Source organism: Oncorhynchus nerka, linkage group LG15 (assembly GCF_034236695.1).
Source record: "Oncorhynchus nerka isolate Pitt River linkage group LG15, Oner_Uvic_2.0, whole genome shotgun sequence".
Classification (NCBI taxonomy): domain Eukaryota; kingdom Metazoa; phylum Chordata; class Actinopteri; order Salmoniformes; family Salmonidae; genus Oncorhynchus; species Oncorhynchus nerka.
The window spans coordinates 76,372,661-76,398,269 of record NC_088410.1 but is presented as its reverse complement, the minus strand read 5'-3'; the positions used below and the strand labels follow the sequence as shown (position 1 = coordinate 76,398,269).

General features: G+C 43.0%; 1 protein-coding gene across 1 annotated transcript in view; it reads left to right on the top strand.

Annotated features, from left to right (window-relative positions):
- LOC115143319 (A disintegrin and metalloproteinase with thrombospondin motifs 9-like) overlaps nucleotides 1–24,983 on the top strand; it is a 44,349-nt gene extending 19,366 nt beyond the window's left edge. Inside the window, exons 17-28 of the mRNA XM_029683600.2 lie at nucleotides 4,678–4,844; nucleotides 4,958–5,087; nucleotides 10,343–10,469; nucleotides 10,594–10,804; nucleotides 10,891–11,058; nucleotides 11,810–11,974; nucleotides 13,445–13,564; nucleotides 16,073–16,180; nucleotides 16,279–16,446; nucleotides 20,238–20,513; nucleotides 21,620–21,781; nucleotides 22,062–24,983. Coding sequence (XP_029539460.1) covers nucleotides 4,678–4,844; nucleotides 4,958–5,087; nucleotides 10,343–10,469; nucleotides 10,594–10,804; nucleotides 10,891–11,058; nucleotides 11,810–11,974; nucleotides 13,445–13,564; nucleotides 16,073–16,180; nucleotides 16,279–16,446; nucleotides 20,238–20,513; nucleotides 21,620–21,781; nucleotides 22,062–22,250 — 1,991 coding nt within the window. The 3' untranslated portion in view covers nucleotides 22,251–24,983. The remainder of the gene's footprint in view (nucleotides 1–4,677; nucleotides 4,845–4,957; nucleotides 5,088–10,342; nucleotides 10,470–10,593; nucleotides 10,805–10,890; nucleotides 11,059–11,809; nucleotides 11,975–13,444; nucleotides 13,565–16,072; nucleotides 16,181–16,278; nucleotides 16,447–20,237; nucleotides 20,514–21,619; nucleotides 21,782–22,061) is intronic.
- The last annotated feature ends 626 nt before the right edge of the window (nucleotides 24,984–25,609 follow it).

The window sequence follows — 25,609 nt, the reverse complement described above, 5'->3', positions numbered from 1 at the left end:
CATGGCTCACATCAACACCATCATCCAAGAAACCCTTGACCCACTCCAATTCACTTACCGCCCGAACAGATCTACAGATGACGCCTACATCAGAATGCTGTTCATTGACTACAGCTCAGCGTTCAACACCATAGTGCCATAGTAGAGATGAGACAAGATAGTAGCTACTAAAAAACAATTGAATACCACGAAATTGGGGTAAAAAAAGGGGGTAATTTATTTATTTTTTAACGGTAATATCTTATGTTTCAATGAGTCGTGGCTGAACGACGACATGGATAATATACAGTTGGCTGGGTTTTCCATGCATCGGTAAGATGCTGATCCTCAACACGTGGGCTGCTCAGGGGCTCAGTCCCCTCCTTTACTTCCTCTTCACCCACGACTGCGTAGCCAAGCACTACTCCAACACTACCATTAAGTTTGCAGACGACACAACGGTGGTAGGCCTGATCACCGACAATGATGAGACAGCCTATAGGGAGGAGAAGGTCAGAGACCTGGCAGTGTGGTGCCAGGACAACAACCTCTCCCTCAACGTGAGAAAGATAAATTAGATGATTGTGGACTACAGGAAAAGGAGGGCTGAGCACTCTCCATTTACATCGACGGGGCTATAGTGGAGCAGGTTGAGAGCTTCAAGATTCTTGGTGTCCACATCACCAACAAACTATCATGGTTCAAACACACCAAGAGAGTATTGAAGCAGGCACGACAATGCCTATTCCCCCTCAGCAGACTGAAAAGATTTGGTATGGGTCCTGACCGGTTGCATCACCGCCTGGTATGGCAACTGCTTGGCCTCCTTCCACAAGGCGCTATAGAGGGTAGTGCATATGGACCAGTACATTAATGGGGACAAACTTCCTGCGATCCAAGACCTCTATACCAGGCGGTGTCAGAGGAAGGCCAAAAATGGTCAAATAGTCCTGGCACCCTAGTCATAGACTGTTTTCTCTGCTACTACACGGCAAGCTGTACCGGAGCACCAAGTCTAGATCCAAAAGACTCCTTAACTGCTTCTACCCCCAAGCCATAGGACTGCTGAACAGTTAATCAAATGGCTGCCCGGACTATTTGCATTGACCTCCTGTTTTTTTACACTGCTGCTACTCACTATGTATTATCTATGCATAGTCACTTTACCCTTACCTACATGTACATATTACCTCAATTACCACGACTAACCTGTACCCCCTCACATTGACTCGGTACCGGTAATCCCTGTATATGGTTGTTATTTTATTGTGTTAGTTTCTTTATACTTCAGTTTATTTAGTTAATATTTCTTAATTATGCATTGTTGTTTAAGGCTTGTAACTAAGCATTTCATGGTAAGGTTGTAATTAGCGCATGTGACAAGTAAAATTGATTTTATTTGATTTGATTTATGATTGGTGGTGCTACTGTACAGTAGTGTTCTGCTTGTCTTCAGCTGAGAGCTTTGGAGGGCCCATTGAACCTGGCATGTGTGAGTTTAGGGCACACGTGCTAACGCGTTAATGATCCAGAACTCATATAGCCCTCTGTGGGCCATTTCATTCTCTCTGTGCTGCTCGTAAAGGTCACTATGCCTGTGTTTCTTTGTGTGTGTGTGTGTGTGTGTTACTGTCTCTGGGGCCTTCTCTCTGTGCTGCTTGTAAAGGTCACTATGCTTGTGTTTCTTTGTGTGTGTTTGTGTGCCTGTGTGTGACTGTCTCTGCGGTTGAGCTGGGGCCTGAGGGGGAACAGGGGGTAAGAGGGCATGCGGGAAGTGGGCTGTTCTCTGCGGCCACATAACTGTGATGTGTGAAATGGCGAGGAAAGTAACTCAGGAAATTAGCTCCATAATCGCATTAGTGTGAATGTGTGCAGCAGACAAACGGATGAACAGAACAGGAGGAATGAGATTCATCCAGGAGGAATGCAGGATTATTTTACCCCAATTAGGTTTATCTGTTCTCTGTTGCAGGCCTTGCTGTAAATGAAAACATCAGCTGTTTTGCTGTTCTTTTTTTATCACTGAGTTAAGTGAGAGTTTGTTTACAGTTGACCGACTCTCAGTGTAGCCAACTCTACATTATGTCCATGTAAACACTCAGCCAGCTCTACAGTCTGTCCATGTAAACACTCAGCCAACTCTACATTATGTCCATGTAAACACTCAGCCAACTCTACATTATGTCCATGTAAACAGCCAACTCTACATTATGTCCATGTAAACACTCAGCCAGCTCTACAGTCTGTCCATGTAAACACTCAGCCAACTCTACAGTCTGTCCATGTAAACACTCAGCCAACTCTACATTATGTCCATGTAAACACTCAGCCAGCTCTACAGTCTGTCCATGTAAACACTCAGCCAACTCTACATTATGTCCATGGAAACACTCAGCCAACTCTACATTATGTCCATGTAAACACTCAGCCAACTCTACAGTATGTCCATGTAAACACTTAGCCAACTCTACAGTATGTCCATGTAAACACTCAGCCAACTCTACAGTATGTCCATGTAAACACTCAGCTAACTCTACAGTATGTCCATGTAAACACTCAGCCAACTCTACAGTATGTCCATCTAAACACTCAGCCAACTCTACAGTATGTCCATATAAACACTTAGCTAACTCTACAGTATGTCCATGTAAACGCTTAGCCAACTCTACAGTATGTCAGTGTAAACGCTTAGCCAACTCTACAGTATGTCCATATAAACACTCAGCCAACTCTACAGTATGTCCATATAAACACTTAGCTAACTCTACAGTATGTCCATGTAAACGCTTAGCCAACTCTACAGTATGTCAGTGTAAACGCTTAGCCAACTCTACAGTATGTCAGTGTAAACGCTTAGCCAACTCTACAGTATGTCAGTGTAAACGCTTAGCCAACTCTACAGTATGTCAGTGTAAACGCTTAGCCAACTCTACAGTATGTCCATGTAAACACTCAGCTAACTTTATAGTATATCCATGCAGAGTATAACTCTACAGTATCTCCATGTAAACACTCAGCTAACTTTATAGTATGTCCATGCAGAGTATAACTCTACAGTATGTCCACTTAGCCAACTCTACAGTATCTCCATGTAAACACTCAGCTAACTTTATAGCATGTCCATGCAGAGTATAACTCTACAGTATGTCCACTTAGCCAACTCTACAGTATCTCCATGTAAACACTCAGCTAACTTTATAGTATGTCCATGCAGAGTATAACTCTACAGTATGTGCATGTAAACACTCAGCCAACTCTACAGTATCTCCATGTAAACACTCAGCTAACTTTATAGTGTCCATGCAGAGTATAACTCTACAGTATGTCCACTTAGCCAACTCTACAGTATGTGCATGTAAACACTCAGCCAACTCTACAGTATCTCCATGTAAACACTCAGCTAACTTTATAGTATGTCCATGCAGAGTATAACTCTACAGTATGTCCACTTAGCCAACTCTACAGTATGTGCATGTAAACACTCAGCCAACTCTACAGTATCTCCATGTAAACACTCAGCTAACTTTATAGTATGTCCATGCAGAGTATAACTCTACAGTATGTCCACTTAGCCAACTCTACAGTATGTGCATGTAAACACTCAGCCAACTCTACAGTATCTCCATGTAAACACTCAGCTAACTTTATAGTATGTCCATGCAGAGTATAACTCTACAGTATGTCCACTTAGCCAACTCTACAGTATGTGCATGTAAACACTTAGCCAACTCTACAGTATCTCCATGTAAACACTCAGCCAACTTTATAGTATGTCCATGCAGAGTATCCAACTCTACAGTATGTCCATGCAGAGTATCCAACTATACAGTATGTCCATGCAGAGTATCCAACTCTACAGTATGTCCATGTAAACACTCAGCTAACTTTATAGTATGTCCATGCAGAGTATAACTCTACAGTATCTCCATGTAAACACTCAGCTAACTCTATAGTATGTCCATGCAGAGTATAACTCTACAGTATGTCCACTTAGCCAACTCTACAGTATGTGCATGTAAACACTCAGCCAACTCTACAGTATCTCCATGTAAACACTCAGCCAACTTTATAGTATGTCCATGCAGAGTATCCAACTCTACAGTATGTCCATGTAAACACTCAGCCAACTCTACAGTATCTCCATGTAAACACTCAGCTAACTTTATAGTATGTCCATGCAGAGTATAACTCTACAGTATGTCCACTTAGCCAACTCTACAGTATCTCCATGTAAACACTCAGCCAACTCTACAGTATCTCCATGTAAACACTCAGCTAACTTTATAGTATGTCCATGCAGAGTATAACTCTACAGTATGTCCACTTAGCCAACTCTACAGTATGTGCATGTAAACACTCAGCCAACTCTACAGTATCTCCATGCAAACACTCAGCTAACTTTATAGTATGTCCATGCAGAGTATAACTCTACAGTATGTCCACTTAGCCAACTCTACAGTATGTGCATGTAAACACTTAGCCAACTCTACAGTATCTCCATGTAAACACTCAGCCGACTCTATAGTATGTCCATGTAAACACTGTTTGATTTCCTCAACAAAAGGAAAAATGACTTTACAGTAGCTGAGCTCATCAAAGACACTTGTGGTTTCTCACCCTGTCCCAGACTGTACTTTCAGACTCCTATTCCATCCTTTTTATTCATGTCAGTGTCACCTATTCTCTCTTTATGTGCAGCTGTTTCAAACGTCAGAGGGGAGTATCTGCTCAATGGAGAGTTTGTGGTTAGCATGTTTAAAAGGGAAATCAAACTGGGCAACACCATCATCGAGTACAGCGGATCTGACCACATCATTGAGAGAATCAATTGCACTGACCGCATCGAAGAGGAGATCATTGTCCAGGTAACAATTCCTTACCTGACTGTTGAGGTGACACAGTAAAATGGTTATGATGCAAATGGAACAGTGGAACTGTACATATTGTTCTGTTCCTCTGCCCCCCTCTCACTCCGCAGGTGCTTTCTGTAGGTAACTTGTTCAACCCAGACGTCAGGTTTTCCTATAACATCCCCATCGAGGATAAACCCCAGCAGTTCATCTGGGACGCCTACGGGCCCTGGCAGGAGTGCAGCAGGCCCTGCCAAGGTGAGGGCTGGGGGAGGGATGTGAAGAGAAAGGAGAAGAGGGGGTGTAGGGGTTAGGGGGGTAAAGAGAAGATAGTAGAGGAGTGTGGAAAAGGAGGTGTGGGGGGAGGTGTAAGGTCGGGGGAGAGAGGAGTTGTTGTATCTGACCACCATGAATTCCTCTTGTCTATAGTCGCCAACACGAAAAAAGCTCCTGCAACCAAGTGTTTTATAGAAAGTTGAAAAGTAGACATTTCTTTTTAAATTGTGTATAATAGTGGACCCTACAGTCTTGTCAGGGTGTGTGAAGCATCAGGAGGCAGATGGAATTCAGGTGCAAAATTGTGGTATTTATTAACAGGTGCAGAAGGTGAGCTGGATCTATGACAAGATGTTGACGGACTCTGACTTATACAGATAAACTAAATGGCCAATATACTGAAGCTTCTATTAGCTTCTAAGACAGAGCACCTTTAAACTAGGCAGAGCTCCTATAACTTTGACAAAGCATCAATGATTGCACACAGCTGAGTTTAGTAGGCCTAGACTAGAGCATTGGATAACATGTCACTCCAGCCTATGCTCTTCTGAAAATGGATACATGAAGCCCAACCCGTAACACTGAGGGTATACAAAATGCACCTAAACAGGTATTTCATCAATTATTATTAGCCTAATAATTCCCTTTACAATCAATACTTCTCAATAGTTGTCTTATCAATGACCAATCCATGATATATTTAAACATTTCAGGACAAATACTTTATTGCTGTCATAGGCATGTGTATAGGTGGCAAGGAAGTCAGGCGCAGGAGTATTTATCTTGGTAAAATGGAGTGGTTTAATGACGTAAAAAACATAACTCCAAAACCATGAAAAAATACACGAAACAAAGTGGGTACGAGGACCCGACGCGCACCAATACAAACAACATGAAAATAATAATAAACCATCTCTGACAAAGACATGAGGGGAAACAGAGGGTAAAATACATAACAGGTAATGAATGGGATTGGAACCAGGTGTGTAGGAAGACAAGACAAAACCAATGGAAAATGAAAAATGGATCAATGATGGCTAGAAGACCGGTGACGTCGAGCACCGCCCGAACAAGGAGAGGCATCGACTTCGGCAGAAGTCGTAACAATTACATTAACATTAAACTAATATACTGTAGATAGGCTATTATTAGGAAAATACCCCTCGACATAAAAGATTTGGAGAATCATAATTGTGTTTCCTTGATTCCTCGGGTGCTCTCTCCCTGCCGCCTCCTCAAAACACATTGGATGAGGAGTTCAGAGGTCCCAGAGGAATCAAGGAAATGCTATTGAGAGTCTCCCATTGTAATTACTTGGCCCCTGTGAGCGGCCGACGCACTCTCTCCAAATCAGTAAGCAACCTGCAGTGGTGAGTACAGCTCAGGGATACAAATGGAGCTTAACTTCTTAATTAATAAACAATGTTAAACATTTCTACTCGCATGTACGGTTGCAAAGCTAGCGGTAATTTACCAAGGTTACCGGAATCTTCAGTAAGATTCTTTGGTAATTTATGCATGTATAACTTAAAAATATATATTATATTATATATTATTATATATATCTGTTTACATATTGTCCATGAGTTTCTAGTAGATAGAACATATGGTTTAAGAGAAAATAGCGTAATTAATGAAAATAGCATCTGATCAATAATGTGATTATTTTCAATTAACAGCAAATCTTCAACTATTGAACTACCAACAGTTTTTTAAAAATATATAAAGAACCTTTCATGCTGAACTAAGTTGATGGTTTATATTTAGGATAATGATTACAGCTTTGTCCTATTAAATCATCCTATTAAATGAGGTCATATATTTTACATTAAGCATCTCCAATTCAAAGTTAAATCTAGAACCTGCTATTTCGCAACAAAGCCTCCTTCACTCATGCTGCCAAACATACCCTCGTAAAACGGACTATCCTACCGATCTTTGACTTCGGCGATGTCATTTACAAAATAGCTTCCAACACTCTACTCAGAAAATTGGATGCAGTCTATCACAGTGCCATCCGTTTTGTCACCAAAGCCCCATATACTACCCACCACTGCAACCTGTATGCTTTTGTTGGCTGGTCCTTGCTACATATTCGTTGCCAAACCCACTGGCTCCAGGTCATCTATAGGTCTTTGCTAGGTATAGCTCTGCCTTATCTCAGATCGTTGGTCACCATAGCAACACCCACCTGTAGCACATGCTCCAGTAGGTATATTTCACTGGTCATCCCCAAAGCCAATTACTCCTTTGGCCGCCTTTCCTCCCAGTTCTCTGCTGCCAATGACTGGAATGAATTGCAAAAATCACTGAAGTTGGAGACTTATATCAGCTGTCAGAGCAGCTTACCGATCACTGCAGCTGTACACAGCCCATCTGTAAATAGCCCATCCAACCAACTACCTACCTCATCCCCATATTTGTTTTTGCTTTTCTGCTCTTTTGCACACCAGTATTTCTACTTGCACATCCTCATCTACACGTATATCACTCCAGTGTAAATTGCTAAATTGTAATTAATTCGCCACTATTGGCCTATTTATTGCCTTACCTCCTTACTTCATTTGCACACACTGTTTACAGATTTTTCTATTGTGTTATTGACTGCACGTTTGTTAATCCAATGTGTAACTCTGTGTTGTTGTTTTAGTCGCACTGCTTTGCTTTATCTTGTCCAGGTCGCAGTTGTAAATGAGAACTTGTTCTCAACTGGCCTACCTGGTTAAATAATTGTGAAATATATATATAGTTTTTAAAAAATGTGATAAGGCCACACAGAGGGCCAGAGATTTTTACAGACACTTCTGATAATATGAAGTACCCAAAAGGGCCACTAGATGTATTGTGATCGATTACATAAAATCCTTGAAAGATACCAAAATTCTAGTACTTTACTGGTAAACTTATAAAGTTTCAGTAATATACCCTCCCTTTGCAACCCTATTAGCTTTTCTATAACAATGGTGTGACATCTTTAGCGATAGAAATTTGCTTGAAAATGTAAGCAACACTAACAACCATTAGCAAACATTTACAGTTTGGCGCTAAAAGTACCTTAACTCCTCCACAGAGTTGAGCGCAGACTTGCCCAGTCATAGACGCTAACTAATCTAATTATCACAGGTAGTCGCCTCTGTCTTCCGTCTGTTTTCTGTAAACAAGCGCTGTAACATGGAAATATGGCCTTGTGGGAACACTAAGCTTATAAACGGATTTGATTTTGATTTGATAAACGTGTGTAGTAGTTTAACCTTTTTTTGTATTATTATTTCTTGCTGATATGAATTATACGTTCCTTATGTTTTCAAAACATACCACAAGCAATGTGTTTTAACTCCAAAAAAGTCCTACAGGAATCCTGTACACTAAATTATGCAGGAATCCTGCAGGATATATATCCATTTTCCTGTAGGACAACCTGCTGGATCCCTTCCTCATCCGTCAGAGAATTTAACTAGTAGACAACTGGAACTAATGGAGTTGCAAATGAGACAAAGAATCAGAAAAATATTAATTAGTAAATGTATTGTTTTCTCATGCACTGACCAACTCTGTGGTGTGGTGGCCTCCTGCTAAACTGTTAGATATACAGGGCAAATAATTATAGTGTGTGTGTTTTCTGTGCTCCCTGTAGTCTAAGCTGTAAGGGAAAAGAAGAGAACTCACATGGTGGAGGTGGGGAAACTATCCAAGCAAGCTACAAGTAAAACAGAGAGAAAGTGATGTTAAAATTATTCATTTCTATTTAAATCAAACTGTTTGTTTATTCAATTGTGACCTTATTATTTCAGTGAAAATAATGTGATATTTCATAGATAAAATGTTTTAAACCCCCTCTTTACTATTTAAATGCAATCACGTCCTTATTTATGACAGGTCATGTGACTTGGTTACCGTCTTCAAATGCTTGCCAAGGAGCCAGTAGCCTAGTCATTCAAAAATCTAATCTATCACCATCCTTTTCAAAACACTTAAAAGTTATAGCCTATCTTGTGACAACAGTACTAAAGAGACATAGCGAGAGGGATATCAAACCTCATTTGTCACTTTCCATGGAAACAAAAGTTTCAAATGTATTTTTGTCAAAGCTAGCTAGCTAGCAGCCAGTGGTAGAGAACATGTTAGCTAAGCTAGATAACTTATTTATACAAAATGTTATACAAACACAACACATTAAAAACGAACTACGCCACCCCCTAACATGTTCATATAAACATTTGTTGTAGTTTTAGTATGTTTCTCTGACCCCTTACCTGTCAACATTTGTTTTAATATTAGCAGCTAAACTGCCTGGCAGCCATTTCCTCAAGTTCCAACTGTCAACTGTTGCTATGGTGACCAATGTCACATAACTGTTCATCTTCTTGTTGTAAATTGTAAAGGAGAGTTAAAAACATATTTTTGGAATAGAAAACTAGCTGGCTATATACATCTGCACCACGTCCACATACATTTTATCTCCTCCTTCAGCAGTTTGCCTTATCCTGCAGGAATATCAAAATCTGGCAGGTTTTGATCCTGCAGGATACCTGCAGGAATGTACTACATGATTCCTGTAGGACACCTGCACAATTACTTCACAAAGGGTCAAATTCCGGCAGGATTCCTGTATAACTTTTTTTGTAAGGGTTAAGAGCAAGCGTAGGGGCTCTTAACAAACCCCCCCCCCAGCAAGACGATACAATCGTCAATAGGCGCTAAATGTAGTTAGCGTCTATGAATTGGCTAGGAGTTACCAGTGCTAAAAATGACAATCATTTTACATGTAAATATGCAATGGAGTGAAAGGTCGACGTCACAGGCGCTCTTCAGTGGCAAAGTCACAAATAGCTAAAGAGAATAAGGGCTGAATATGTAGTGTCTTTCTTCACTAACACATTTCTATTTATCCATGTAGATTTATTGGCAGTTTTACTGATTTACTGCTCTTAATGTTTGGTTATAAAAATTGAGAACAGAAGGTATAGGTGGAGGATCCAGCTTTAAGAGCAAGGTTTCTTAGAACGCTTTTTGAAATAAGAACGATTTTACAATGAGTTAAACCATGGACGTCACACCTGTCTCTTCGAGGAACACACTCCTGCTGGTTTTCATTCTTGCCTTTTGACGTGTCTGATTTAGACTCCAAAGAATCCAAGCGTGCATGGACTTTCTAGCCAATCGATTCAATCCCAGGGAGAAACCAAAAGCAACAGGACCATGACCAAGGAACTAAACCTTCTCTCACACCCCATCAGGAGAGCGTAAGAGGAAGATCCTGTGTAGTAGAGAGTCGGACCGTGTGGTGGTCTCAGACCAGAGGTGCCATGGGGCTGCCAGACCAGCCATGGTAACAGAACCCTGCAACGCAGACTGTGAAATCAGGTACTGCCTAAACCACTCTCCTTCTGTCCATATCACATATTCTTCATCACTATCAGTCTTTATATATGCCATCTGTATGTTTCCTGTCAGCGTCTCTCACCTCTGACCTTTCCTGTCTGTGCAGGTGGCATGTAGCGCGGAAGAGTGAGTGTACAGTCCCATGTGGAGTGGGATATCGTACACTGGAGATCTACTGTGCCAAACTCAGCCGTACCGATGGAAAGGCCCAGAAGGTGGACGAGCGTTACTGCAGCAGTCAGCGTAAACCTGAGGACAAGGAGAGTTGCCATGGAGACTGTAACCCGGCCGGTTGGGAGTACTCCTCTTGGTCAGAGGTGAGACCACCTGTTTTTGGGTGGGCTAAGAAAAAGAGAAGGCAAAACAGAAGGACAAAGGTTTAATACGTGTGCGTGTGTTTCAGTGCTCCAAAAGCTGTGGCGGAGGGTCCCGGCGTCGTGCAGCCGTGTGTGGGAAGTCCTCTGAGGCAGAAAGTGATGAGAGTAAGTGCAGCCAGAGAGACAAGCTGACCACCGCCCAGAACTGCAATGAGTTCCTGTGTCCCGTGTGGAAGACCGGAGACTGGTCTGAGGTCAGTTCCATGGAGAATGTTTGGACTACGCTTTGGAAATGTTGATTATCATTTAAAATTAATTGAGGAATTTAGACATTTAGAACCCAGATGGCCTTTTTATGCTACATCTAGTTTGTTGTTAAAGATGTAAAAATTACAGAGCGCCTGTGAAGTGGGTCAAATATAAAATCCAAATGTTGATAGTTAGTGTCCTTGTTATATCTTGTCATGTACAGTGCAGTATGTGGTGCAATAACTAGTTTTATTGCAATAAAGCCTAGTTTTCACATTCTGTCCAAGCAGCTCAAAAGGCTATGTGTCACATTCCGCAAATGTTTTATATTATAAACCGGGTAGTTTGAGTCCTGGATGCTGATTGGCTGAAAGCTGTGGTACAGTATATCAGACAATATACCATGGGTATGACGTAAAATGACTAGTTTACTGTTCTAATTACATTGGTAACCAGTTTATAATAGCAGTAAGGTACCTCTTGCAGTATAAGGCCAATATACCACAGCTAAAGGCTGTACCCAGGCACTCAGCGTTGCGTCGTGCTTAATAACAGCCTTTAGCCGTGGTATATTGGCCATATACTACACACCTTGGGCCTTGTTGCTTAAATATCCCAAACAAACACATACTGTACATGTCAAAGCTACTGTTAACTGCACACACACTGTTGTCCTCATTTTCTGAGCGTACCTTCCAGAGGATTTATGCTATGTGTGCCCATGTTTCTCATTGTGCCTGTTGACTGTTGTTGCAGTGCCCGGTGACGTGTGGGAAAGGGTACAAGCACCGGCAGACATGGTGCCAGTTTGCGGAGGACCGACGGGACGACCGCTTCTGTGACTCTGCGTCCAAGCCTGAGTCGGTCCAGACGTGTCAGCAGCAGGACTGTGCCTCGTGGCAGGTCGGACCTTGGGGCCAGGTGAGGCACACCTGTTGACAAACCGTACAGTGACATGTGTATGAGAGTGGTGACATAGCTTTGTGCCAGGTAATATTATGATGTTTGACAGGTGGGACACACTGTGTTCCAGGCAACATCTGTGGCTTACCCTCTGTTCCTCAAACACTGTAGTGTTGTGTCTTGCAACAGCTAATGATTATGTATTTGTGTTTATTATGGATCCCCCTTGGCAGCAGCTACTCTTCCTGGGGTCCAAAACATTAAGGCACTTACATCACACATACAACAAAATATAAAACAGTACATCATTTAACATTATTGCACCATTACATATCTACAATACAAATGGTATAATAACCCGATACAACAATATTACAATGTACGTGTGTGTGTGTGTGTGTGCGTAAGAGTGTGTCTGTACCTGTGTGTGTGTGTGTCTCTTCACAGTCCCCGCTGTTCCATAAGGTGTATTTTTATCTGTTTTTAAATCAGATTCTACTGCTTGCATCAGTTACTTGATGTGGAATAGAGTTCCATATAGTCATGGCTCTATGTAGTACTGTGCACCTCCCATAGTCTGTTCTGGACTTGGGGATTGTGAAGAGATCTCTGGTGGCAGGTCTTGTGAACTTATTGTGTAATTCCAAATGTGTCCAACTGTTTAAAATTTTAGAATATGACCAAATGGAACAGCTATTTATACTACTGTATCAATCATAATAAGCCCATTTTGCTTGAGAGTTTTAGTTATGTGGAATGCTATACTATGCTTTCTCCAGATGTAGAGCATTGACAGAAGAAAAATAATCTAATCCACTCATTTAGGCTATCCCCCATTCACATACGAAAATAAGCACACAAAATCTGCACACAATTGTTATGCTTGCTAAAGCATAATCAGTGTAGATCTCAGAGGATGAAAAACAGCTGCTTTGTAGCAAGCTCTAGTCTAGAAAGGTATTCCAACATTTTGCAAATCTAAAATATGCTCTTATAAATCAGCTTGTGTGTGCAAACTGCCTGTAAGCCTAAATGTGTGATGGAGATTAGGTGTTCCTATACCATGGAATTGGCCAAAACAGAAAAAAATGGTATAAAACTTCAGTTCCTCACAATAAAATTACAGCACTTAATAAAGATTGTTTAAAGTTGCTGCCACACAAGTTTGACCTCGTTTCATTGGAGTCAGTGAGGTAGAAAAGAGTGTGGTGTGTCTACCCACTGACTTGGATACAGTGGGAAAAAGTAATGGAAAGTAGATTAATTACTCATGCATTATGGTCATGAAGGCTGTCACCTGCTGACACTAGTCTGACCAGGCTCAAAGGGAGTGCACTTTTTCCCCTTCAGTTAGTCATTTTTGGGAAGATTTGCTATGTTGGCTTTTTTTTGTCCCTCTCTGACTTTTTCTCTGTCCCTTTAAAAAAAATGTTTCTCTCTCTTCCTTTATATGGCTCTTTTCTCTTGTTCTCTCTTTGGTGAACACAGTGCACTACCTCGTGTGGACAAGGCTACCAGATGCGAGCAGTGAAGTGCGTTGTTGGGTCATATGGGTCTGTCATGGACGACACTGAATGTAACGCGGCCACACGGCCCACTGACACTCAGGTAAGGACACAGTCCACTGAGATCCATCTCAACATCTGTCCCAATCTCCTCTGCACAGATCTGGAGAATTAACATGGGATAAGTGAAAGCAGTTTTGTGGATGCTTTGGCTACAGCCCTTGTATACTACTCAGTTTTCAAGTGACATTTGTGAGAATATAACTGGTAGTGCAATTTTCTCAGTATTAGACCACCCAGAGCTTGATTTGTCAGACTCAGTAGAACACACAAACACCCTTATCCATTCCTGACACAGTACTTAAATGCTTAGTTGTGAGCTGACCATGTGACTTTCCCCTTCCCCTGCATTTGTAGAATGGTGTTACATTTTATAGTGAGGAAAGGGGGTTTTCCTGTGCAGGCTGTGACACAGGTACAGTCAATGACACACTGTGACCCAGTCCATTATCACCTGGACTCAATAAAGCCTTGTTGTCTAAAGGGGGGTAAGTGGGGGGCTGTGCCAGGCCGCTTTTACCCCCAGACGGAGACACAGAGCTGGGATTGTCCCCCTCCAGCCGTCCGCCTCCTTACCAAGCATGAAGGACCAGGAGAAAATGGCCTTTCCACGGCAGGGGGCGCACGAAAGCTCCTGTCAGGGAGCAGGGGGGTTCTGGAGGTGGGTGATGGAGGGGGAGGGGTAACTGGCTCTAACCCCAGAAACCCAGCCATGGGGCAGGGCTGGTGATAGTGCAAAACATTCCTGGATTATTCTTAGAAACTGTCCTCACCTTGGTTATTATGTAAGTCACACCTACAGTCTGCCAGGGGTATCGTTTGTCTGTCAAGAGTCTTGTACTGTAGTGTAATAGTGTAGTTTCCCACCTTAATGTCGATATGTTAACGGTCTTGTACTCTAGTTTATACCATGGCATTGTTGAATACTCGTTTCCGATTGACTTGAAGGGCATTCTAGAGCGTGCATTATTTCCATATAACACACGGTATATTTGCACGGTAGAATTCAATGACTATAGTTAATTCTTACTGTGTTTGAGCTGCTTTTAAAAGTAAAAGTCAAATAGATTTTTTTTTTGCATTGTTCAATTCGATGTTCATAATAACAAGCTTGGATGAATAGTTTGGTTAGCTGAACTAGCAAGTCTGTTTGTTTGGTTACCAAGGCAACTACTGTCTCTATCTAGTAAACTTGCTAGCTACTTCAGTGGATGTTGAACTCATAAAAAGGATACTCAACTTGTGGCTCTATGCGTTCTATGGAAAATAATGAACAACATGGAATGTGTGTAGGCTGGTTCTCTCCTCCTTATGTGAACCTATCTGAAAATCCTCTTCAGTAAAACAATTCCTGCTGTGTCGAAAATAACCAACACATAAACAGTGAACACAAACTCACATTCATACAAATGCTGACTAATCATGACTAGTCACACATTTCATGAACCTCTACTTTTATGGACCTCTCCCCATGCATCAGTTTAGTTTATTAGGGCTTGTTTCTTTCTCTCTCCACGCTAATAGTTGGAAGGCAGAATGGTCTGTTTTCCTGGGGCATGGGGTGGGCAGGTCAGGGTGGTGTGTGGAGTGGTGGGCTGGGCCATAAACGCAGACTGAGACTCCGGTCCCAGGGAGGCCCCGGCCTTAATTCCCGACTCAGCCATCAGGCCCAGTGACCCTGAATCAGTCACTTCACCTCCCTGTGATTCCAGTCAGTCATCCGTGAAGTCGGCTCCAAGACCGCCCACCCTAAACTACTGCATGGCTGGAAAAGGAGGACAGAGAAAAGAATGGAGCTTATCTTTACCTGAGTTGATCAACGAGATGGAGACCAAAAAATACACAACGACGACTTAACACTTGCTTCCTACACACCTACCCACAGATGTGTACACAACGTACATCAACACACACCCACAGTGTCATAGACAAGCCTTGGCTGACTTTAGAACCAGAGTACCTTCTCATAATTCATCTCCTTCGTTCTTTCTCTTCTCCCACCACCTTCACAACCATTTACTGCATGTTTTACGGTATATTTTACAGTGTGAGGCTGTGGAGGTTGTGTTCCCCCTGACTTTCTGCCTGCCTGCCTGCCTGACTGGCTGGCTGCCAGGGTCCTGTTTGTTTCCACTCTGAGGACTCAGAGTGTGGAATGTGGAGCCCTCTATGGCCCTGCTAAACCTGAGTTAGGCCCCTCTCTGCTCACCCCAGAATTCTGGGCTCAACGGTCATGAGAGGTCACTGGGGAATAGAGCAGGGCGGAAGGTGAGAAAGGAGCCCAGTGTTGGCATTGGAGACTGGGATACCACTCCACTGTGACACGTTATGACAGGCGTCAGGTTATTCAGAAGGTTGGCCTCATGTGGAGAGGCTTAACGTTGTGTGTTTCTGGGATCTGTCAGAGTAACACTGTTACTTTTAGTCTGGTGAGTACCCTTCTGTCAGAGCTGTCTAGGTTGTGTCCAGTAAGTACATGAAAGTGTAGTACTGTGTGGTGTGTTTCTGTCAGTGTGATTGGTTTGATGGATGTGTCTGTTTGTCCCTGCAGGATTGTGAACTGGCCCAGTGTCCTGTCAGCCACCCAGTTCCCCCTGGGACCAAAGTCCCCTCACACCTTTCACACAAAACCCAGTGGAGGTTCGGCTCTTGGACACAGGTTGGTTTTATTGGTTGCACTACCACTCGATGTAGCAATTAAATACTGTGTGTGTGTGTTGTACTGTACTGTACTGATTTCTTCCTTCTTCACCACAGTGTAGCGCCACCTGCGGCAAAGGGACCCGGATGCGCTACGTTAGTTGCCGTGACATCCAGGGTGGGGTTGCAGAGGATTCAGCCTGCTCCCACCTGGTCAAGCCCCCGGCCAGCGACGGGTGCATTGTAGTGCACTGCGGACAGTGGAAGGTCCTAGAATGGACATCAGTAAGTAACTACTGTCTTTCAATCAACCACCATGTTAAATGCATATACTGTGTACACTTAAAATATATTGAATGTATACAATATCCACTTAATATTTGACAATCCTAGAGGGTCTTGTGGCTATGGTGTTTTCCTCCATTGCTATAGTCTTTAACCTTTGTGAACAGTTCTTCTAGAGGGAGATCTGGGAAATCTGTCTACCATTATACGCTCTCTCTGCACTGTTCATTAACTTGTATTTCTAGCCAGCTCAGTGGCCTATAATATCTGAAGTTTATTTAGCTGTGTTTTGTGCTTTTCAGACCACAATTCATAATGACTTTGTGTGATTGGGTGTTTCTCTGGTCCAAGGGGAGGAGGTGATAAAACAGGCTCAGGGGTGTTTGGTTGGCAGGGGGATGGAAGAAGGCGTGAGGGGTGGAGGGACGCGTGAGGGGTGGATGGGAGGCGTGAGGGGTGGATGGGAGGCGTGAGGGGTGGAGGGAGGCGTGAGGGGTGGAGGGAGGCGTGAGGGGTGGAGGGGTGGAGGGAGAGGGCTGGAGGGAGGGGTGGAAGGAGGCGTGAGGGTGGTTGGGAGGCGTGAGGGATGGAGGAGGCGAGGGATGGAGGGAGGTGTGAGGGTGGAGGGAGGCATGAGGGTGGAGGGAGGGGTGGAGGGAGGCGTGAGGGGTGGTTGGGAGGCGTGAGGGATGGAGGGAGGTGTGAGGGATGGAGGGAGGTGTGAGGGGGGAGGGAGGCGTGAGGGGTGGATGGGAGGTGTGAGGGATGGAGGAAGGCGTGAGGGATGGAGGAAGGCGTGAGGCGTGGAGGAGGCGTGAGGGATGGAGGGAGGCATGAGGGGTGGAGGGAGGGGTGGAGGGAGGCGTGAGGGGTGGATGGGAGGCGTGAGGGATGGAGGGAGGCGTGAGGGGTGGAGGGAGGCGTGAGGGATGGAGGGAGGCGTGAGGGGTGGAGGGAGGCGTGAGGGGTGGATGGGAGGCGTGAGGGATGGAGGGAGGCGTGAGGGGTGGAGGAAGGCGTAAGGGGTGGGTGGGAGGCATGAGGGGTGGAGGGAGATGTGAGGGGTGGAGGGAGGCGTTAGGGATGGAGGGAGGCATGAAGGATGGACTGAGGCGAGAGGGAGGCGTGAAGGAGGCATGAAGGATGGAATGAGGCGGGAGGGAGGCATGAAAGATGGAATGAGGTGTGAGGGATGGAGGTAGGTAGGCATGGGGCTGGAGGTAGGCGTGAGGCATGGAAGGAGGCGTGAGGGATGGAAGGAGGCGTGAGGGATGGAAGGAGGCGTTAGGGATAGAGGGAGGCGTAAGGGAATGAGGTGCGAGGGATAGAGGTAAGCATGGGGCTGGAGGGAGGCGTGAGGGATGGAGGGAAGTGTGAGGGATAGAGGGAGGATTGAGTGACGGGCTGTGGAGAGGGGCTAGGATCCTTGTGGTTTACAGATTTTTCTCACCAGACAGAGATCACTAGTCATACTCCCACCATGCTGCAGCTATGGCCACCATGCACACACACACACACACACACACACACACACACACACACACACACACACACACACACACACACACACACACACACACACACAGATAGATAGATACAGTGGGGAGAACAAGTATTTGATACGCCGATTTTGCAGGTTTTCCTACATACAAATTATATAGAGGTCTGTAATTTTTATCATAGGTATACTTCAACTGTGAGAGATGGAAATTCAAACTTTTTTTTGCATGACATGACAAGTATTTGATCTCCTACCAACCAGTAAGAATTCCGGCTCACACAGACCTGTTAGTTTTTCTTTAAGAAGCCCCCCTGTTCTCCACTCATTACCTGTATTAACTGCACCTGTTTGAACTTTTACCTGTATAAAAGACACCTGTCCACACACTCAATCAAACAGACTCCAACCTCTCTACAATGGCCAAGACCAGAGAGGGTGTAAGGACATCAGGGATAAATTGTAGACCTGCACAAGGCTGGGATGGGCTACAGGACAATAGGCAAGCAGCTTGGTGAGAAGGCAGCAACTGTTGGCCCAATTATTAGAAAATGGAAGAAGTTCAAGATGACGGTCAATCACCCTCGGTCTGGGGCTCCATGCAAGATCTCACCTCGTGGGGCATCAATGATCATGAGGAGGGTGAGGGATCAGCCCAGAACTACACGGCAGGACCTGGTCAATGACCTGAAGTGAGCTGGGACCACAGTCTCAAAGAAAACCATTAGTAACACACTACGCCGTCATGGATTAAAATTCTGTAGCGCACGCAAGGTCCCCCTGCTCAAGCCAGCGCATGTCCAGGCCCGTCTGAAGTTTGCCAATGACCATCTGGATGATCCAGAGGAGGAATGGGAGAAGGTCATGTGGTCTGATGAGACAAAAATAGAGCTTTTTGGTCTAAACCCCACTCGCCGTGTTTGGAGGAAGAAGAAGGATGAGTACAACCCCAAGAACACCATCCCAACCGTGAAGCATTGAGGTGGAAACATCATTCTTTGGGGATGCTTTTCTGCAAAGGGGACAGGACGACTGCATCATATTGAGGGGAGGAGGGAGGCGTGAGGGGTGGATGGATGGGGCCTTGTATCGCGAGATCTTGGCCAACAACCTCCTTCCCTCAGTAAGAGCATTGAATATGGGTCGTGGCTGGGTCTTCCAGCATGACAATGACCCGAAAAACACAGCCAGGGCAACTAAGGAGTGGCTCCGTAAGAAGCATCTCAAGGTCCTGGAGTGGCCTAGCCAGTCTCCAGACCTGAACCCAATAGAAAATCTTTGGAGGGGGCTGAAAGTCCGTATTGCCCAGCAACAGCCCCGAAACCAGAAGGATCTGGAGAAGGTCTGTATGGAAGATTGGGCCAAAATCCCTGCTGCAGTGTGTGCAAACCTGGTCAAGAACTACAGGAAATGTATGATGTCTTTAATTGCAAACAAAGGTTTCTGTACCAAATATTAAGTTCTGCTTTTCTGATGTATCAAATACTTATGTCATGCAATAAAATGCAAATTAATTACTTAAAAATCATACAATGTGATTTTCTTGATTTTTGTTTTAGATTCCGTCTCTCACGGTTGAAGTGTACCTATGATAAAAATTACAGACCTCTACATGCTTTGTACTGTAAGTAGGAAAACCTGCAAAATCGGCAGTGTATCAAATACTTGTTCTCCCCACTGTATATACAGCCTGTGACTGGGAGAGTCTTCCTGACTGCTTATTTATGCCAGAGCGACTCAGTGACCTCCAGGCAGACAGGAAGCAGCTCAGCCCAAGGCCACAGCAAACAGAAGCACAGAGAAAGAGACGGATCTGACTCTGAAAGTTCCCTTTAGACACTCCTGATATGGAATGGAACCGGAAATTATACCTGATGGAGGGGGTGATAACTACAGAATGGCATGGCGGATGGATGGGCCAGTTAGTTCATGAAGTTTAATGACTGTGTTCTACCGTTATGAGACCCAACTTTTAAAGCAGCCTGCCTCAGTGTTGTAGTTTTAGCTTGTACATAGGCATATTAAAAGTTCCACTGATCAGTGCCTGTTACAAGTTCCACTGATCTGACAAATTGGGTCCCTTAAAGTACTGTAACTACACTTTCTGTTTGTGTCAGCCATGTTTAAAGCGACAAGACACTGACGTAAGCTGCCACGGCATTGTTTGTTTGTGTTTGTATGTTGTTTGTCTTACTGTGTGTGCCTGTGTGTATGTGTGTGTGTGTGTGTGTGTGTGTGTGTGTGTGTGTGTGTGTGTGTGTGTGTGTGTGTGTGTGTGTGTGTGTGTACACAGTGCTCTGTATCCTGCGGGCAGGGGAAGACCACTCGCCAGGTGGTGTGTTTGAATCTCAGTGACCAGATAGTGGATGTGGTGGAGTGTGACCCTGACGACCGTCCAGCCTCAGAGCAGGAGTGTGCCATGTCCCAGTGCCCTGCTCTCCGCTCCAGTGATTCTCGACCCTTCCCCTCGCCCAGCGGGGGCGTCCGCAACAACCTGCCCACAGCTGCCGATGGGCGCAGCGGAGGACGAACCCAGGCCCACCAATGGAGGACAGGACCCTGGGGAGCGGTGAATTTCTTATTAACCATTTATAATCATCTTGCAGTCCTAGGGTCCTTAACATTGAATTAATGCATACAACCTATATCAGGGGTCGGCAACAGGTGGCCTGATGGATTTAAAAAAAGTCTCTTACTGATTTTTTGGGAGTGGATAGATTTTAGTTTTTGGTCAAAAAATACTAAAATCACCAGGAATCTTCTTAAAAATGTGTTTAATTTAGGAAATCTGTTCTAATATTCTAAGATTTTTTTTTTTAAATGACATGATCCTGTCTCAATGTTATCAAGGTATGAAATTATTGTTATTTTCAAATATAATCCCTTTTTGGGCTGAGTTGTGGTCAATTTGCAGTGTATAAATTATTATAATTATGTTCCGGGCCCCTGACCATCTGCTCCAACAAAAATTGTCCCGCGACTGAATCTAGTTGCCTACCCCTGACTAAGGTCAATGAGTTGTGCTGATGGCTTTGGCGGTTAATAGCCTATTGTACAGCTGTTATTAAAAACTGGGTTATTATAGTTGCACAACAATCTGTGTCCCCAAATAGCTGGTGTTATTTAATGGATCATGGGAAATAGCAAGAGTTATTTTCTTCTTGAGGATATGTGTCTTAATATAGCAGTACATTATCCATCCAGTTTCCCAAAGCACATCTCTGCACGTCTCTGCCGTCAATCGGACCCTTGCCAGAAAGATGTATGTGTGGTTTTGTATACTGTCTGTCAATGGGGACCTTTTTTCACATACTGTAGGTTGGTGTGTTTGTATTTATTAATGGTGAGTGAGTGTTTATATGTGCACTTGTTTCATTGTAGCTGATGTTTGTATGTGCAAAGGTCTACAATATGTGACACTGTGACTCTGGGTAAATGTATTATTGCAGGATCCCCTTGTCTCAGTGAGTTATGAGTGCATAGATGAGCACCATACATTTGCATGGATGTGTTTGAACATGTTTTTGTTATTGTGTCCATACATGCTCATGAATGTATGTGTATTCGTGTTTGAATGTCTACTTACCGGTCTCTGAGTTAGTGCATACATACCTGTACTTGTGAGAGTGTGTGAACCATTTGTCTCACTCTGTGTTCTCCTCCCTGTGACATCAGTGCTCGAGCACGTGTGCGGGCGGCTTCCAGAGGCGTGTGGTGGTTTGCCAAGATGAGAATGGTTATGCTGCCAACAACTGTGAAGATCGCTCCAAACCCATCGAGCAGCGCTCCTGTGAGTCCGGACCCTGTCCACAGTGGGTCTATGGGAACTGGGGAGAGGTGAGAGAACCCAAGCCGTCCTACAGCACTGATACACTGAGGGGGTTTAGTCATACTTTCAATGCATCATCTCTTTGTAATGAACCTTGGCGTTATCATAGCGGTTATTATTCTACAATTCCATTCTTCTGAAATTGCTTTGCTAGGCTGTATGTCATCACGTACCTGGAGGTGAGGGGTTAAAGGTCAGAGGTCATAGATAACTGTATTGTGACAATGGAGTGAATCAACTGTCCTGACTCTGTTTACACACTATTCTTTCACCTGCTCTGTCCTGCAGTGTACTAAGCCGTGTGGTGGAGGAATAAAGACACGGCTGGTGGCGTGTCAGAGGCCCAACGGAGAACGCTTTAACGATCTGAGCTGTGAGATTTTAGAAAAACCGCCTGACCGTGAGCAGTGCAATACTCATGCGTGCCCGTCTAACCCCCATTGGAGCACAGACCCATGGAGCTCGGTACGCTCGTAAATATACACATTTTCCTCCGCCATTTTTTTCAAAAGTCCTCTCATTTCACTACACACAGAGTTTGACAAACAAACAATCAAACTTGAGAGAGCAGGTTGTTTCTGTAGCGCTTACATGCTGGAAACTCCACTTTCCATTTCACTGTTACCCTTCCCTTGGCCCCAGAGACTTGTCATCCTTCTAGAGACAGTTGGGAATTGATTTCTGTTCCACATAAGAGACAGGACACACACACAATACACACAACACACCAAAAAGTACAACATATGAAAAGGTTAATTGACAGTTGTGACCATAAGAACACTTTCTCTGTTATCAGTCTTAGTGTTAAAAATGCAGGATCAGTTTGTATCAGAATCAAAGCTAGTTTGTAAAATATTGATTTAAAAGATAATTTATTACTTAAGAGATTTTCTTCTTTGTTTCCTATGTATATAGAATTGACATCCAACGTTTCTGTTATTGCTCTTTGTATTCGCACACTTAGTCATTCGTTGTTCATATGCAAATATTGATCAATGTTTCTGTATATCAGGAGTTTAAGATGCATTGTTTTGTTTTGTTAACACCCAAAGAATGGACATATACTCGAGTGTTGTTGCTATTCATACTCTCTTTTTTTTTTACGTGTGGCAAAGAAAATGAGTTTTTATGTACTCTAGAGATGTATACATCATTCTGATGCTAAAGCTTTATTGACCCTCATAACTGTAAAAATGTCATTTGTCTTAAAGTGTGTAATATGCAGTTCAAACAATAACAAAGCGCCACCCCCCCCCCAACTCTGTTTCGGTAAACATCTAAGGGGTGGGGCTGGATAAATGTAACCACTCTTAATTGCATAGACAGAGCTATGGATACAAGGACTGACCATCCATGACATGAAAATTATAGTTTTAACCATGTTTTGAGGTTATACAGTGTTTTGTTTACAATTACACTGTTTACGAACAAAGAAGTAAATAAAGGTTATATTTTGAGTTCTGATGGGATTAGACAGTTAAACTAAGTTCCTTAGTTAATTTAAATTATGTTCTTCAAGAATCAATGGCTATATAGAATGACAAAAGTTTTTTTTTTTTTAAATGGATGTAGCAATCGCAGATTGCCCCTTTAAGGCACATGCCGTTTTTATAGAGAATTTACTAATCATCGTCTGTTTACACCTTATTTTATAGTCCACTATTTACCTGCTATTTATTCAGAAATGTCATTGTAAATGGTAATTACATGATAATGACCTAATGATTACTGTTTAGTAATGTAAGTGCCGGGTAGGTAGTTACCAATTATGCTAAATTCTTAAAAAGAAACAATAGTGTTTCTCAGTTAAGACTAAGTCAACACCAGCTGAAATAGGACTGTAGAATAAAGTGATAACTGTATTATTTGATCAATTATGTGATTCTTCTGGATAATAGTCATTTTACCACAGCTTGAAGTCTTGACCCAGATTCCTTCCTTTTTACTAGCACAGACATAAGAACCCGGCCCAACCAGTAGGTCCAAGGCCCACTGCTCAAAATGTGCTTGATATGAGTGTATTTATGTCATGTTAGATATGCCTATATATTCACTTTTGTAAATAGTTTATTTTGGTGCGATCACCAGTGCTCAATACACATGTGAAAATATGCTATGCTCAACCATACCTCACTTGGAACAAACACAACTCAACTAGCCATTAACTTGTACTTACAATGGTGCTTTTGCAAAACAAGGGAGAAATGAGATATAAACATCAAAGAATCACTATATATTTTATTTCAAACTTAAGGTCATAAACGGTTTATTGTGACATATAGAAATGTATGTAAACTGGTGTTTTGAGAAGTTGTTTATATTCTTTTTTTTGTCATGTTTTTTTACGAAGAGTTGATTATTGATTATGTCCCTCGAAAATATTGTAATGTTAGGTGAAAATGTGTTGAAGTTTTTAAAAAGGTAAAGATCATTTTTTAAGTGTGTTCGATTTATTCACCACCAAACCTCTGTCTGTTGGAGCTCAAAGAGAATGCCCCATGTCCTAGCTTTGTGAACACACAGTTAGTGCCTGCGACCACAGGGAGAGTTTATAGTGTTCTATATACCTGGAGCTCATCTTCTGAGCCAGTCGTATGTTTCTACCTCATTCTCTTCTAACATCACTCCCCACCCACCTATTATCTTCTGCCGGAGGGCTGCATCCTCATTCACATTCATCATGATCTAGGGTCTGTGTTTTGTTCTACCTCAATGGCTGTGAGTGAAATTGGGGTAGTGAAAGCTGATCTTGGATCTGTGGTAAAGGTGCAACCTCTGCCTGGAGCCCACCCAGTCATTTCTAAGGCTAATTGTAACCTCCTGGTCATTAATGTCTGTGCATATATTGCAGACATCACACCTTATTTTAAGGGTCTGTTAACACAGCTCTCAAGCAGGCAGTGAGTGTATTTCTCACTACACCTTGTTCACTAAAGAAAACGATCATTTCTAACTATCTCTAATATGAGTAATGAAAAGGAACCATAAGGTTTGGGTTGATTATGATGAATCCAAAAAGATTGTGAGTAACTTTTTACACTACTTGATACAACTCCACATGCACATAAGTCTCATGTCACTGTGAAATTGTCGATAATTTGATTTGTAGAATAATTTGCAAAACACAGTTATACAGTATATGCATGATGATGCATTTACAACTTGTTTGATACCAACAGACTCAAGAAATAAAGCACTCTATGCCTCTCATTCCATATGGCTGTATCAGTTCGGGTTTCAAATACATTTGTGTATGTTTATATAATGATCTGTATTTATTTCTACTTCATTATAATGTCATGTCAATATTTAATTTTATATGAACTTGCTGAATTTATGTTAGCTCATAGAGAGGTAACGATTAAAATTAACTAGAGGTGCTCTTAAAAAGTGTATTTCATTTACTGTAAAAGATCATGTTCGTGAACTATCACGAACGACTGCTTATGCTCAAATGAAGTTCCAAAACATCAATTTATATGGATTTTCTTTCAAGTCTATCCTCTAGTTTATGTAGCATACAGCTAGGTAGTTTTATTCCATGACTGTCTAAAGTGAAAAATGAAGCTCATATGAGAGAAGATAATAGGTGGAAGCACTCATTGCCATTGAGGGCTTCCGCCACTTTAATGTAGCCAACTGGGTGGGGATTCCTATGGGTTGGGAGTAATCAGCCAATGATCAGAGCATTATCTTCTTCAAATTGGTTAACCTAGTTTGTAAATGGTGTTAAGCTATATGACTGACATCTAGTAGCCACAATAAATTCACAACACACAAGCTTTGGTTCAAGAATCCGGCACTGCAGGTGGTGGTAAATTACCAACATTAGCTTA